General features: G+C 50.8%; 1 protein-coding gene across 32 annotated transcripts in view; it reads left to right on the forward strand.

The window, feature by feature from the left end:
- Nucleotides 1-14,871, forward strand: part of TMCO3 (transmembrane and coiled-coil domains 3) — a 60,535-nt gene that overhangs the window by 41,934 nt on the left and 3,730 nt on the right. For 19 of the 32 annotated variants that reach the window (XM_074021500.1, XM_045377559.2, XM_074021505.1 and 16 more), the window contains 2 exons: nt 3,109-3,304; nt 9,043-9,193. In XM_074021500.1, the coding sequence (XP_073877601.1) occupies nt 3,109-3,304; nt 9,043-9,193 (347 nt within the window). Of the gene's footprint in view, nt 1-678; nt 3,305-6,826; nt 8,440-9,042; nt 9,194-14,871 lie in introns of those variants that run through there. The other 13 variants (XR_012426614.1, XR_012426615.1, XR_012426617.1 and 10 more) reach the window with 5 other exon arrangements.

Raw genomic sequence — 14,871 nt, forward strand, 5'->3', positions numbered from 1 at the left:
ATATATATATATATATATATATATATATATATATGATATTGGCTGGGCACGGTGGCTGACGCCTGTAATCCCAGCACTTTGGGAGGCTGAGACAGGCGGATCACGAGGTCAGGAGATCGAGACCATCCTGGCCAGCATAGTGAAACCCCATCTCTACTAAAAACACAAAAAAATTAGCCGGGCGTGGTGGCGGGCGCCTATAGTCCCAGCTACTAGGGAGGCTGAGGCAGGAGAATGGCGTGAGCCCAGGAGGCGGAGCTTGCAGTGAGCTGAGATCGGGCCACTGTACTCCAGAGCCTGGGTGACAGAGCAAGACTCCGTCTCAAGAAATATATATATATCTATATATATATTTTTAAATTATTTTAATTAGACATAGAAGAACATGAATAGAAATATATATACATATGTTTTATATATATATAAAACAAGGTGTTAATGATTTTCTACTAGTAGACTAGTAGATCTGTAGTAAGTTTTTTCTACTATATATACTTTTCTGTAATTTGGGAAAACCTCCCTTTCAATTTTAATAACCAGGGAAAATTTATATTTAAAATATCAAAGAAAGAAAATTAGTTGCAATGTGATAAACTCTGCTTTCTTATTAGGCTTTATTCAGAATTAACCTTGGTCATTCCTAGAGGAAATAACTCTTTCCCTCATAATATTTCACAGGTAATTCGACTTGAGTAAAGCAGGAAACACCCACCCTCACACCAAAGAAGGCTGATGGCACTGCCCACCCATCAGACTGGGCACCATTAGAAGCTGGGTGGGGCCCAGGTTGGGAAGTGGGGTGCCTTGGGTGTCATTGTTGGGATGGGAATTGGAGCAACCTCCTGGCAGCCCACCAGACAGCACCTGTCACAGTGGGAGGTGCCCGTCTCCCTTAGTGAGCACCCACTGCCACCATCAATAGACCCACAGGCCCCTTGGCCACCGCAGTGCACAAGAACCAGGATGGCCATGGAGTCCGTGTGAGAACCGGGACAGCCCTTGCATCTGGCTGAGCAAATTCTGGTGCACCCCGTGAGGGAGCCCTTCCTCACCTGTCAGCGGATCAGCTGTGCTGATGGGAAGCTCGTCCAAACACGCTGAGAGGAGGCAGCCAGAACAGTCATGGCCACGGCGCGCCCCACATGTGCAGATCAAGAGCAGCACACAAGTGTGGACCTGCAGGTGGCATGGCGGTGAGCCAGAATCCTGAGAAACTTGTGACGGTGATCGTCTTTCAAAGAGGTCAGAGTTGAGTGCACTGTGGCTTCTGATTGGCGTCTTTCTGAGCCCTCATCACTGCATTTCATGGACACTGTGGGAGTCTTTGGGGAATGAGACCTAAATCCAAACCCTGGGGACAGTGGCTGTGGAGAGCTTGTGTGGCTGTTAGGGGCTTGGCCCTGGAGCCAGACACCTGGGTCGTCCCCAGCTCTGCTCTGGGCATGTGGCCTGGAGCAGATCACCTGGTCTCTGCCCCGTTCTCATCTGTGACGTGGCAGTGGGGGTCGGACAGTTCTCAGCGGGCTGCCATAACAGGTGGCACACAGTGCTCTAGGGGCCCAGGATGCAAGGGTGAGCTCAGCAGAGGACGTTCCCCATGTGGGGAGCTGCTCTTGTGTTTCGGAGAATGAGTGAATGATGAACAAATGAGTGGTAGACAAGACGTCTGCAGCAGGGAACCACCCTGCGAATGATTCAGACGGGGCAGTGAGCTGGTGAGCAACAGTGAGCTCCAGACTGGCGCAGGCTCTGCCTTGGAGACGGGGCTGGAATTTGAGGAACGCAGCTGAGCCTGTGGAGAGAAGAGTCTAGGGTAGGGACCTTCCAGGCAGCGGGCTCTGCGGCCTGTGTGGGTGGGCTGCTCGGTGGCCTGGGGCAGTGGAAGGGCATGGCAGGGCAGAGAAGCCTGGATTCCATCCCAGCGTCCAGGAGCTGATGGAGGATCCTGATGAGCTGTCTGGGCCTCTGTGTGGAGAGCAGATGGGTCAGGAGGAGGCCACTGGGGCTGCAGGGGAAGGGGTGGCGTTCCAGACAGGGACCATGGTGCTGGGCCCAGGGCCAGACGTGGGCCCGGCAGTGTGACGAAGCTGTCAGGAGTGCAGCAGGCTGGACTGCTTGGCTGTGAGTCCGTCTCCGTTCCTGCCAGGCTGCAGAAAGGGGCCTCCTTCCCAGTCGCAGACGTGGGCGCAGCGGGCTCTGAAGGACGCTGCCTCCCTCCTTCCGAGTCGCAGACGTGGGCACAGCGGGCTCTGAAGGACGCTGCCTCCCTCCTTCCGAGTCGCAGACGTGGGCGCAGTGGGCTCTGAAGGACGCTGCCTCACATTTGCTTCTGTGGCTGCTGTTGATCCCTTCATTCCATCCTTCTGCTTCAAGCTGAGCTCTGCTCTGATTCCCCCGAGGAATCGTGGCAGTTTGAGATTTGAGTTTCCGGCACTTCTGCTTTAAGCCAGGCTGCAGAGGCTGACACCCTTGGGAATCATAGGTTTCTTCCACCGAGGAAACTCACCAGAATTGTGGCCTGAGTGGTGGAAGGCTAAGGTCAAATACAGGTATATTTGTAAAGACCTCAGATAGTGGAAGTCCGTTGGCTGAGATGGTGATCTATTCTGATATCCGGGTAGTATATTATAAACGGAACATAGCAAAGAATTACTTTCTACAGACACAGACTTCAGTGGCTGTATCAGGAGTGCCTTGATGATGGTCGCTAGAGTTCGTCCATCAGGAGACTGCGGTGGGGCACGGAGAGGAACCACTGCCTGACGGAGACTTTCGCATGCGGCTGAGGCCTGACGAGGAATTTTATCATCAGGCATCAGCTGAGATAGGAACGCCGTCAGTCAAGAATTTTCACATCCTAGAATAAGTATTCACCCCAAAGTATTGACTGCAAACCAATCCAGCTTCTACCTTTGGCTCAACATAACTTAATTTCTGAGATGAGTATGATTCATAGGGTGTTTTTGTATTTGAAAATAAAGATGTGTGTGATTCAGGTAATTTATTTTGTAGCATGTTAAAGAAAAAAAGTGAAAGGTTATTTCATTGAGTTTTAGAGAACTGTGTTTTGGAAGTGAAATCACATGTCGCTTCTTTTTTCTTTCCTAGCATTGTCATGGAAGTTCTGCGAATCCTGGTTTTGATTGGTCAGATTCTTTTTTCGCTAGTGGCGGTTTTTCTTTTATGTCTTGTTATAAAGAAGTATCTCATTGGACCCTATTATCGGAAGCTGCACGTGGAAAGCAAGGGGAACAAAGAAATCCTGATCTTGGGAATGTCTGCCTTTATCTTCTTAACGTTAACGGTAATTCTCAAACTGTGTTATTTATGAAATCTGATATCTCTTTCACTGAAATCTTGTGATCCATTCTTTACCTTTTCATTTTAATAATGGTTAAAAATATTTGAAACATTTACTAGTATTTTTTATTTTATACACACTTTCTTATACTACCCATCAATATGTAATACAATGAGCTAAACCCGTTTAACTGGCTTGACTCATACTCTTAAGCACTTTGCTAAAATACTGTTTGTGAGTATTACATTAAATCTGTGGGCCAGGTGTAGTGACTGACACCTGTAATCCTAGCATTTGGGGAAGCCAAGGCAGGAGAATCGCTTGAGCTCAGAAGTTTGAGAACAGCCAGGACAACATAGTGAGAACCCCTCCTCTACAAAAAATAGAAAAATTAGCCGGGCATGGTTGTGCTCACTTATAGTACCAGCTGCTGGAGAGACTGAGCTGGGAGGATGGCTTGAGCCCAGGAGGTCAAGGCTGCAGGGAGCTGTGATCGCACCACTGCCCTCCAGCCTGGGTGATAGAGCAAGACCCCATATCAAAACAAAAAAACTGTGATCATAAAAAGCGCCATAAACACTAATATCAAACCATGCTACTCTGTCTTAAACTTTCAAATAGCTTTCAACCTGAAATACAAAATTAAGTTTGGAAAAGCAGTTTTTAACTCTGTGTTGCTCACATGCTAATTAACTGTATGACTTATGCCATGTGGAAGGTTAAATAAATAAAGTTCATTTTGGAAAGTGGGCTTCTCCTTACTGAGACGACAGTCTTTACATGAGAGTGGCAGGAAATGCTCCTGGACCCCCGTAGAGAGCCTCAGTGGTCCTGACAGCGCGCCTGGGCACCGTCACCGTTCAGCCCAGCAGGTGCACTTCCTGCTGTTTATCCCACAGAAACAAAGCCGTGTTCACACAGTAGTAGCCTGTACACAGGTGATTATAGCAGCTTTATTCATATTAGCCATAAACAGTCCAAAGGTACTTTAGTGGGTAAATAAATGTTCAACAAACTGAGCTATGTCCACACCACAGAATGCCACTCAGCAGTAAAACCACCAGCTCACACCTCCTGAGAACTGTGCAGAGTGGGCAGGCAGCCCCCAAAGGCTGTATACTGTGTGGTTCTTTTTGTGTCACATTTATGAGGTGAGAAGATTACGAAATTGAGGAAAGGCTCGTGGTTCCCAGGAACTGAGGAAGAGTGGTCTGGGGAGGGGCTGGGGATGGCATTCGCTGTCTTCGCTGTATCCATATCAGCACCTGAGTGGGGTCTTGTGCTGAAATTTGGCAAGATGTTACCATTGGGGAAACTAAAGAGTAATGAGGACTTTGTATTATTTCTTAAAACTGCAGGTTAGTATATAATTATCTCAAAATAAAAAGTTTCCGGCCGGGCACAGTGGCTCACACCTATAATCTCCGCACTTTGGGAGGCTGAGGCAGGCAGATCATGAGGTCAGGAGTTTTAAGACCAGCCTGGCCAACATGGTGAAACCCCGTCTCTACTAAAAATACAAAAATTAGCTGGGCGTGGTGGCACACGCCTGTAATCCCAGCTACTCAGGAGGCTGAAGCAGGAGAATTGCTTGAACCCAGGAGGCAGAGGTTGCAGTGAACTGAGATCGCACCACTGCACTCCAGCCTGGGCAACAGAGCAACAAGACTCCGTCTCAGGGGGAAAAAAAAAAAAAAGTTTCCACCGGGCGCAGTAGCTCACACCTGTAATCTCAGCACTTTGGGGGGCCGAGGTGGGTAGATCTTCTGAGGTCAGGAGTTCGAGATCAGCTTGGCCAACATGGTGAAACCCTGTCTCTACTAAGAATACAAAAATTACCTGGGCGTGTTGGCACACGCCTGCAGTCCCAGATACTTGGGAGGCTGAGGCAAGAGAATCACTTGAACCCAGGAGGCAAAGGCAGAGGTGATAGAGCAAGACTCTGTCTTAAAAAAAAAAAAAGTTTCCATTTTAAAAATAAATTAACAAAAATTGTTTCTTATATATAATTTAATTGCCTGCTACTATTTTGTAAACTTGGGAGAAAATTATGATTTGCTTCTGGCTGTAGTGATTTTAACTATTTCAAGAGTGTGACTTATTTAAGTTTTTACATTGCTTTATCCATTCCAGAGTATTTTTCTCTTTGAAAATAACTCCCAGTGAAATTGTCTTATCTGGACAACTTCGGTGTTGCCCTCCCAGTGGCTTCTTCCGTTATAGTGACTCTCTCCCCGGCTCTCGGGTTTTCTTGCTCACTGGGCAGCACTCACCTTGCACCTGCTGCCAGTCGCTTGGGGTGCTGGGCCTTCTGCGCGTCTGCACCAGATGCCACAATGGATTCTTTCCACTGTTCAGTCTTAGGATTCGTTTCCATTTAGAGCTGTTACGAATAGAGCCGCTGTCCATTCTCGTGTGTTTGGAAGGTGCTGACTGCTGATGAGCCTCGTGCGGTGCCTGTGGAGGTTGGTTGCAGGGATCACAGTAAACAGGAGCTCAGCCTTAGTCATGACGTGGGTTTCCCCACAGTCGCCATGCCAGTGCCAGCCTGTCTTGCCACTGTGCCATGAGCATGCCGTGCCCCACAGCCTCTCTGCACTTGCTGCGGGTGTGGAGCTTCTCAGGGCTCTGACGGGGGCTCGGACAGGAGCTCCAGTGTCCACTTCCTGATGGCTGGTCTCTCGAGCCCTTCCGGAGGCTCAGCCCGTCCTGCTGCTGTGCTGTGAGCATGCCGTGCCCCACAGCCTCCCTGCACTTGCTCTGTGTCTGGAGCATCTCAGGGCTCTGACGGGGGCTCCAGCGTCCACTTCCCAATGACTAGTCCCTCGAGCCCTTTCAGAAGCTCAGTGGCATCTGGGTGTTGTCCCGGTGGTGTTCCTATTAAAGCCTCCAGGACGTTCTTCTGTAGGGTGAGGATTTTCTTCTCATTTGTAGGAATTATTTTTTATATGTCGGCAGATTTTTTTGTCCTTTTTAAAAATTTATTTACTGAGATGAAATTCACGTAAAATTTGCCATTTTAATCATTTGAAAGTCAGTATTCAAAATGCTTTGCCACCATCACCACTATCCAATTATATCCACCTCCCCAAAGGAGTCCCCATCGCTCTCAGTTCTCCCCCCAACCTCCTCATGGCCACGGAGCCACTTCCCGGCCCTGAGGGCCGCTGCTTCCGGCCACGTCACATGGGGGCCTCTGTGTCTGGCTTCCATTTAGCGTCACGCCCTCCAGACCTGGCTGTGTCGCCGTGCGCACCAGCACTTCACCCCTTTTTATGGCTGAAAAACATTCCATGCCAGCATGTCAGATACGTGTTTGCAAATGTCTCGCAGTCTGTGACTTGGCTTTTCACTTTCTTACTGGTATCTTTTGATGAACAGAAGTTCTTAATTTCAGCGTCATCCAGTTATGAATTGTTTTCTTCGTGGCTGTCTTCTGTGCCTGTGAAAGATCCGCCTGCCCCTGGGTTGTGAAGATGCTCTTTACTATTGTCAGTGAGCGTTCTGTTGTGCTTTTCTCATTAGCTCTGCAGTCCACTCAGGGGTGAGCTTCCGTTGTGTTGGAAGTGAGGGAGTGGATGAGGATTCCTTCATTCACGTGCGTTTCTGAATGCCATGCGTTGAAAAGACCTCTTGTCCTCCTTCTATAGCGTCACTCTGTCAAAAACCAAGTAGCCATGTTTGTGCGTGCATGTGCATGTGTGTGTGCTTTGTGCATGACGTGTACCTGTGTGCATGCATGTATGTGCTTTGTGTATGGTGTGTACGTGTATGCTTTGTGGTGTGTGTACGTGGTCTGCGTGTGTGTGCTTTGTGGCATGTCTATGTGTGTGGTATGCTTTATGTGATTGTGTATGTGGGCATGCATGCATGTGCCTTATGTGTGGCATGTGTACATGTGTATGCGTTTGTGTGTGCATGCATGTGTGTACTTTGGTGTGGCATGTGGTGTGTGTATGTGTGTGGCATGTGTGCGTACATACATGTGTGCTTTGTGTGCGTGTGGTGTATATGCATGTGGTATGTGTTTGTGTGTGTCCGCTTTGTGTGTGATGTGTGTACCTGTGGTACGTGTGTGTGTGTGTGCACATGCCTCTCTGACTCTGTCCACCTGCCCTCAGCTGCACCGTAGCTTGATCTCTGTGTTGGGCCCAGCTTTGTTCTATGCTAGGGTCGTCTTGGCTCTATTCGTGCTCTTTCCAGATTCCACTCGAGTGTTTAGATTCAGCTGGTCAGTTTCACACACACAGAAGTCTCTTGGTGTTCCTGTGCGTCTGTCGGCCACGTGAGGGAGCATCCGCCGGTCTGCCGTGCTGAGCCCGTGGTGCTGTTATCTCAGTCTTTCGTCTTTCGTGGGTCTCAGTGTCTTGCAGTGTCGGGTGCGGGTGTTCTTTTGGGTTGAATCCTCAGGATGTGATGTTTTTGTTGCCGTTAAAAATCGTAGTTCTTGGCCGGGTGCGGTGGCTCAAGCCTGTAATCCCAGCACTTTGGGAGGCCGAGATGGGCGGATCGCGAGGTCAGGAGATCGAGACCATCCTGGCTAACCCGGTGAAACCTGTCTCTACTAAAAAATACGAAAAACTAGCCGGGCGAGGTGGCGGGCGCCTGTAGTCCCAGCTACTTGGGAGGCTGAGACAGGAGAATGGCGTGAACCCGGGAGGCAGAGCTTGCAGTGAGCTGAGATCCGGCCACTGCACTCCAGCCTGGGCGAAAGAGCGAGACTCCGTCTCAAAAAAAAAAAAAAAAAATCGTAGTTCTTTACAAGTTTCTTTTCTTTTCGTCTGATGCTGCTATCGTCTGCAATTTTACTTTCTCAAGATAAAAATCATCTTTCAGGTTGGCCGGTGTCAGCCATGCCTCATCCACAAGGCTGCCGGAAGCCTGCGTTTCACAGAGCTGCCATGAGGCTCCTGCGTCGTGGCTGTCCAGCCAGCACTCTGCCGTGGCCGCGAATCTGGGTTATCAGATCAGCTGCCGCAGACATGCCAATGCTTCTCTCTGGCTTCGTGCCCGCCTAGTTCCGTTGCTTGTCGCCCTGTCGCTTTCTCTCTGCTTTGAGGCTGGTAGTGGGAATGCGTTTCTTTTTTTTTTTTTTTTTTTTTTTTGAGACGGAGTCTCGCTCTGTCGCCCAGGCTGGAGTGCAGTGGCCGGATCTCAGCTCACTGCAAGCTCCGCCTCCCGGGTTCACGCCATTCTCCTGCCTCAGCCTCCCGAGTAGCTGGGACTACAGGCGCCCACCACCTCGCCCAGCTAGTTTTTTGTATTTTTTAGTAGAGACGGGGTTTCACTGTGTCAGCCAGGATGGTCTCGATCTCCTGACCTCGTGATCCGCCCGTCTCGGCCTCCCAAAGTGCTGGGATTACAGGCTTGAGCCACCGTGCCCGGCCGGGAATGCGTTTCTAACACTACCACCAGGCTATTCTGATTCAAGGTAAAGAAAACGTATCACAAATATTTAAAACAATTGAAAAATATTCTCATTCAAAAATTTCAGTGCAATCTGTATGGATATTTGTTTCAAATATTTTTAAATAATTTTTTCCCCCGGTAAGGTTAATTCAACTAATAGCAGCCTCCACATGTCAACCTCTGAGACCAGCAGAGGGCCCAGGACCCTCTCCCTTTGCGCAGCTTCTGTGTTTTCTTGTGGTGGCTCTGCTGGGTCTCGGGGTGTCCTTGGGATGGGGGTGACCCTGGTGCACTGTGGGGTCTCGTGTAAAGCTCAGTCCTGCCTCTCTCAGGTCACGGAGCTGCTGGACGTCTCCATGGAGCTGGGCTGTTTCCTGGCCGGAGCGCTGGTCTCCTCTCAGGGCCCCATGGTCACCGAGGAGATCGCCGCCTCCATTGAACCCATCCGCGACTTCCTGGCCATCGTTTTCTTCGCCTCAATAGGTAATCTTCCTTCTTTACATTATAATTGTGTGGGTTAAACACATGCAGAGTGGTTCTGTAATGTGTTTATGTGCATATATATTTATATTTTATATAGCAAAAATGGTTATCTTAAAAATTAAGTGTATTCAGCATATTTCAGTTTGGATTGCTAGTAGCCAGAAACTATTTTCTGCTTTATAGAGCGCAGAGAAATCTTACTTTATTATACTGTTTCTTCTGTCCCACTTTTCTTTTAGGCTCGGGGTGCCTGTGTAAGTTCGTGACACGGGTAATGAGTGTAGCAGGGCTTTGGTGTGCAGATGGTTTTGTCACCCAGGTAACGAGCATAGGACCCTCGGTAGTTTTTTAATCCTCACCCTCCTCCTCCCAGCCTCCACCTCGCACAGGCCCCAGTGTCTCTTGCTGCCGTCTTTGCGTCTACAGGTACTCGGTGTTGAGCTCCCACTTTTAAGTGAGAACATGTGGTGTCTGGTGTTCTGTTCTTGGGTTAATTCATATGGAGAACAGCCTCCAGCTGCATCCGTGTTGCTGCAAAGGACGTGATTTCCTTCTGCTATGGTTATGTAACATTCCCTGACGTGTCTGTGCTGCGTCTTCTTCATCTGGTCCACTGTTGATGGACAGTGGGATCCTTGGAATTCACAGTCTGGGCCGATTCCATGTCTTTGCTGTTGTGAGAGGCGCGGTGATGAACATGTGAGTACCTGTGTCTTTTGGCAGAAGGATGTATGTTCCTTTGGATGCAGACCCAGCAGTGGGATTGCTGGGTCCAGTGGTAATTCTGTTTTCAGTTATTTGAGAAATCTCCAGACTGGTTTCCATCGCGGCTAATTTACAATCCTACCAATGGTTGTCTAAGTGTTGCCATTTCTCCACAACCTCGCCAGCATCTGTTGCCTTTTGACTTTTTGGAATCGCCATTCTGACTGGTGTGAGATGGTATCTCATTGTGGTTTTGATTTGCATTTCTCTAGTGACCAGAGATGTTGAGCATCGTTTCCATATACGTGTTGTGTTGGCCGTGTCAGTGTCTTTCGAAAAGGGTTTGTTCTTGTCCTTCCCTGTTTCCTAATGGGGTTGTTTGCTTTTTGCTTGCAGATTTGTTTAAGTTCCTGCTAGATTATAGATACAAGACCTTTGTCAGATCCATAGTTTGGAAGTATTTTCTCCCATTCGTAGGTTGTCTGCCCTGCTGAGCATTTCTTTGCTGGGCAGAAGCTCCTTAGTTTAGTTGATCTCACTTGTCAATTTTTGTTTTTGTTGCGATGGCTTTTGCAGTCTTCTTCATGAAACCTTTGCCAAGGCCGATGTTCAGAGGTTTTCTTACAGGGATTTTATAGTGTTCAGCTTTACATATAAGTTTTTATTACACCTTGACTTGATTTTGTATGTAGTGTTAGGAGGGGGTCCGGTTTCCGTGTTCTGCGTGTGGCTGGCCAGCGATCCCAGCACTGTTTGTTGAATGGGGAGTCCTGTTCTGGTGCTTGTTATCGTAGGCTTTATGGAAGAGCCGATGGCTGTGGGTGTGCGGCCTTATTTCTGGGTCCTCTACCTGTCCCGATGGCCTGTGTTTCTGTGCCAGTGCTGTGCTGTTCTGGTTGCTGTAGTCTGTGCTAGAGTTTGGAGTCAGGTGGCCTCTGCTGCCTCCAGCTTTGTTCCTTTTGCTTGGAGTTGCTTTGGCTACTCGGGCTCTTTATTCTGCAAGAGGAAGATTGTTGCCATGCACACGATTGCTGGTCACTGCCATGCTTTATTGCCGCCGAGATGTGTGCTGTCGGTGGGCATCGAAAGCAGCCAGATTACCTTCAGGGGAGAATGCGTGTTCTCATTCCCCCTCATCACGGGCACTGGTGCCCACACAGGGCAAGTCCTGGGAGCTCAGGGTCGGCCATGGAAACTAACATGTCAGTGGCAAATTTGGAGGAAATACTAATTTTGACACAAAAAATTTAAATTGAGCATACTGAGATGGGCCCTTTGTTGGGGTCTGTGGAGCAGCCTGGAGTAGTGACTTGAAAGGGATGGAATCACAAGGGGTCTGGCGTCGGGACACGTCCCTGGCAGCTGTCCACTTGGCAGGGGTCTGAGATGCCCTGTGCTTTACAGGGGCCACAGACTCAGCACAACCTCAACAAAACTGAAATTCAAAAGCTGATTCTGAATTTTATGTGGAAATTCAAAGGCCATAAATAGCCGAGGCAGTCCTGAAAGCAGCACAGAGTTGGGAGGCTTGGGGCCCTTGTCGCAGGTGAAATAGGACCATTCAGCAGGGGCTCCGTGACCTCCTGACCCCAGTGCAGCCTTATGAGCCACTGTGTCCCGGGAGCACCTCCCCCGCCCTCCCTCTGTTGACCCCACCTCCTCCCCCTGCCCCCCGCCCACCCTCTGTGCGTGACCCCCACCTCCTCCCCCTGCCCCCCGCCCACCCTCCCTCCCTTTGTGCGTGACCCCCACCTCCTCCCCCTGCCCCCCACCCTCCCTGTCCGTGACCCCCACTTCCTCCCCCTGCCCCCCCGTGTGTGACCCCCGCCTCCTCCCCCTGCCCCCCACCCTCCCTGTCCGTGACCCCCACTTCCTCCCCCTGCCCCCCGCCCTCCCTGTGTATGACCCCCGCTTCCTCCCTCTGCCCCCTGCCCTCACTCCTGGTGACGCCTCCTCAGGAAGCTAAATAAACTGATTTCCTGATCTTCCTTTCACTTCTTTTAGATGAGGACTAATAACATGGATCAGGTCTGACCTGATTTTTCCCATGTTGCCCCAGCCCCAGGCTGCCCTGGCCATGACCCGGTGTCTTGTCAGCCAGGGCTTTGTTGCACATGCATGTTTGAGAGCTGCTCTTGTTAAAAATCTTAAAATTTCATAAATATGTTATTTACAAAGACATACTTGCAATTATCTTCAAACTAGAGTTCTTTTGTATTGAGAACCCTTTCAATTCACATAATTCTACGTGTTTGTGCTCTAGTTTTTTGTACTAAGTATATCAGGGAATTCAAGTTAATTTTTCTGCCGTCTGAGAAACTTGTTTATAGCTCATTTTTTTCTCTAACTCGGCCAGGACCTTATTTTTGTTCTAGAGTCCAGGCAGCACATAGACGGCATCTGCCCGCTTCAGATGGCAGCTTTGCCTCTGTGCGTGGGACCTGATGTCCACTTCAGGGCGGCAGAAGCCCGGGTGGAACTCCCGGCTCCAGCAGATGTGTCCGGGCTGCCTGCCCTGTGCAGCCTTAGAGACTCTGCTGCAGGTCAGCCACAGCCACCTGCAGGCCAGCAGGCGTAGCTCTCGGGTTCCAGCCCTGAGGCTCGTGCCTGCCGGGTGAGGCCCAGGCTGTGCTTCTGAGTTGAGGCTGCATCTGGAGGGTATGAAAGGAGAAGGGCAATCTTTAGGCCCCGAGCGAGGAAGGGCTTCTGTGCTGAAGGATGGTCCAGGAGGCGCCACAGAGCAAGGTCGGGGTCTTGTGGACGGCGCGTGGCAGTGTGGCCCTGGCCCAGGTTTCAGAGCAGGTGCTCTTCCCACTAGATGAGGGTTTGGCCAGCTGCGGCCCAAGGCCTGCTCACCACCTGCCTTTATAAATGCAGCTTTATGGAAACAGTCACGCTTGCTCATTTACTCTTTATCAGTGGCCGCTGTTGTGCTACTTATTTAGCTCGGGCCATCAACAAAATTCTCCAGACTGGGCAACTCAAATAGTAGATGCTTATCTCTCACAGTTGTGGGGGCTGGAAGTCCAAGATCCAGGTGTCTGGCGAGGGCCGTGCCTGCTCCACAGATGCTGCCTCCGTGCTGTGTCATCTGTGGCTCAGCTGCCATGACCTGCGCAGAGAGATTAGGTTCTCACGCTTATGGCCTCATTTTGCCTTGAGTAGCTCCTGCAGACCCTGTCTCCAGATACAGCCACACTGGGGCTAGAGCCTGAACATAGGAGTTTGCAGGACACTCAGTCCACAGCAGGTTTTCCATCTTGGCCTTTGTGGAAGACGCCTGCCCAGCACCCTAATTCCTAGTCACTTCCAGCTTTACCGACAATGTCAGTCATTTGGTGTGCCTTGTGAAATTTTCAGCAAGGATTTCATCCTCTGCTCCTCATATTTCCCGCATTCAGAAGCAGGCACCACTGGCTCTGGGACAGTGCTGGGAGCTGCCTTGCCGTTGGGCATCCCTCCCTGGTGGACGCAGGTGTGCACCCCCGCCAGCCTCGCTCACCTTCATACCGTGGCCTGGTGCCTGTGCAGGCAGCGTCCTTAGCACAGCCCTGGGCCGGGCACACAACTCAGATGGCATATTCATTTACTTCGCCTCCAAATCGACATTCACAGATGAGGAAACTGAGGCACACACAGATTGAAACATCGACCTGGGTCCAGCTAGTGACTGCGGTACTTCTGGGCGCTACAGGGCTGGTGGGCTCTGGGAACCCAGGACTTGAGCCCAGAGCCCACACAGTTTCTCATTATGCTACACCAAGTATAGGTTTGATATTTGTTTTGAGAATAAATGACCCTACATAGAAAAGTCAGCATAGCTCATTAAAGAAAGTGAAGGGAGGTTTCCTGTCTCTCACTTTGATTGCTGTTTTGGGGACTGACTGGAATGCATTCAGCTCCATAATTATTGACTCACTGCCTCCCACTCCCCCTCCGACCGTGGGCTAGGAGCTCTGAGCTCAGGCAGGGGTGAGTGAGCCATGTCCTCAGGGCAGCCCTGCCTCAAAGGAGCTTGCAGCCCAGGGTGGGGTGGGGGCAGATACAGGGACACAGGCGCCCAGCTCAGCTGAGAGCACAGGAGCCTCCAGGTCATCTGTGACTGGCCGGGGTGAGGGATGCGCCAGGTGCAGAGGTGGAGGCTCAGGGCGTGCTGGGGAGGAAGAGAGGCTCGTGGAAAAGTCCAGAGGTAGGAGGTGGGAAGGAAGCCTGGAGTCTCTGGAACAGGACATTCCCAAGCAGGAAGGAAGCCAGTGGGGCTGGAGATGAAGGCGAGGCTTTCCTCGGGGCAGCAGCAGGGAGAAGACACAGTCTGGTACGCCCAAGGTAGGGAGCCCTCGGTACCTGTGTGGCTGTGATGTGAGGCCCCCTTTGGGGAGGGGTGGGAACATCCCCTGTGGCACACACTGTTGTGAGCTTGTCTCAATCATGTGGCGTGGACGTGGGGCTGTGACGGTAGTGACTTCCTAGACACCGATGTGGCCACAGGTGGCCTGGACCGGGCATTGCAGCAGGACAGAGGCACAGACATCCTGGGGGGATACAGGACTAGGGCCAGGGCTTGGCTGACAGCTGGGGCAAGAGGGAGGTGGACCCCAGGCCGTCATGGGGCTGGGGCTGATGAAGGGGACACGGTGGGGCCAGAATGGGCATGGAGGGGGCAGCTCTGAGACCCAGACCCAGGAGGAGGGGCCATGGCTAGAAGACTGGGCGGCTGGGGAAGGCAGCCCTCAAGCGCAAGAGAACCTGGGTCGGGGCAAGAGGAAAAAGGCAAATGTTTACATTTGTGTTTGTGGGTCAGGTAGAGACAGTGGTTTGTGAATGGCAGAAAGGTCATGGGTCTGTTCCATGCACTTAACCCTGGGGTCTGGGTCCCTCCAATGAAGAGGAGGCCTCTGGGCTGCCGGGTTCCTCCGAGGGCAGACGTGCATCGCCGGGCAGCCCCAGGGTGTGACTGGAGAGCTGAGCCCAGC

The sequence above is a fragment of the Macaca fascicularis genome, chromosome 17, assembly GCF_037993035.2.
Source record: "Macaca fascicularis isolate 582-1 chromosome 17, T2T-MFA8v1.1".
Classification (NCBI taxonomy): domain Eukaryota; kingdom Metazoa; phylum Chordata; class Mammalia; order Primates; family Cercopithecidae; genus Macaca; species Macaca fascicularis.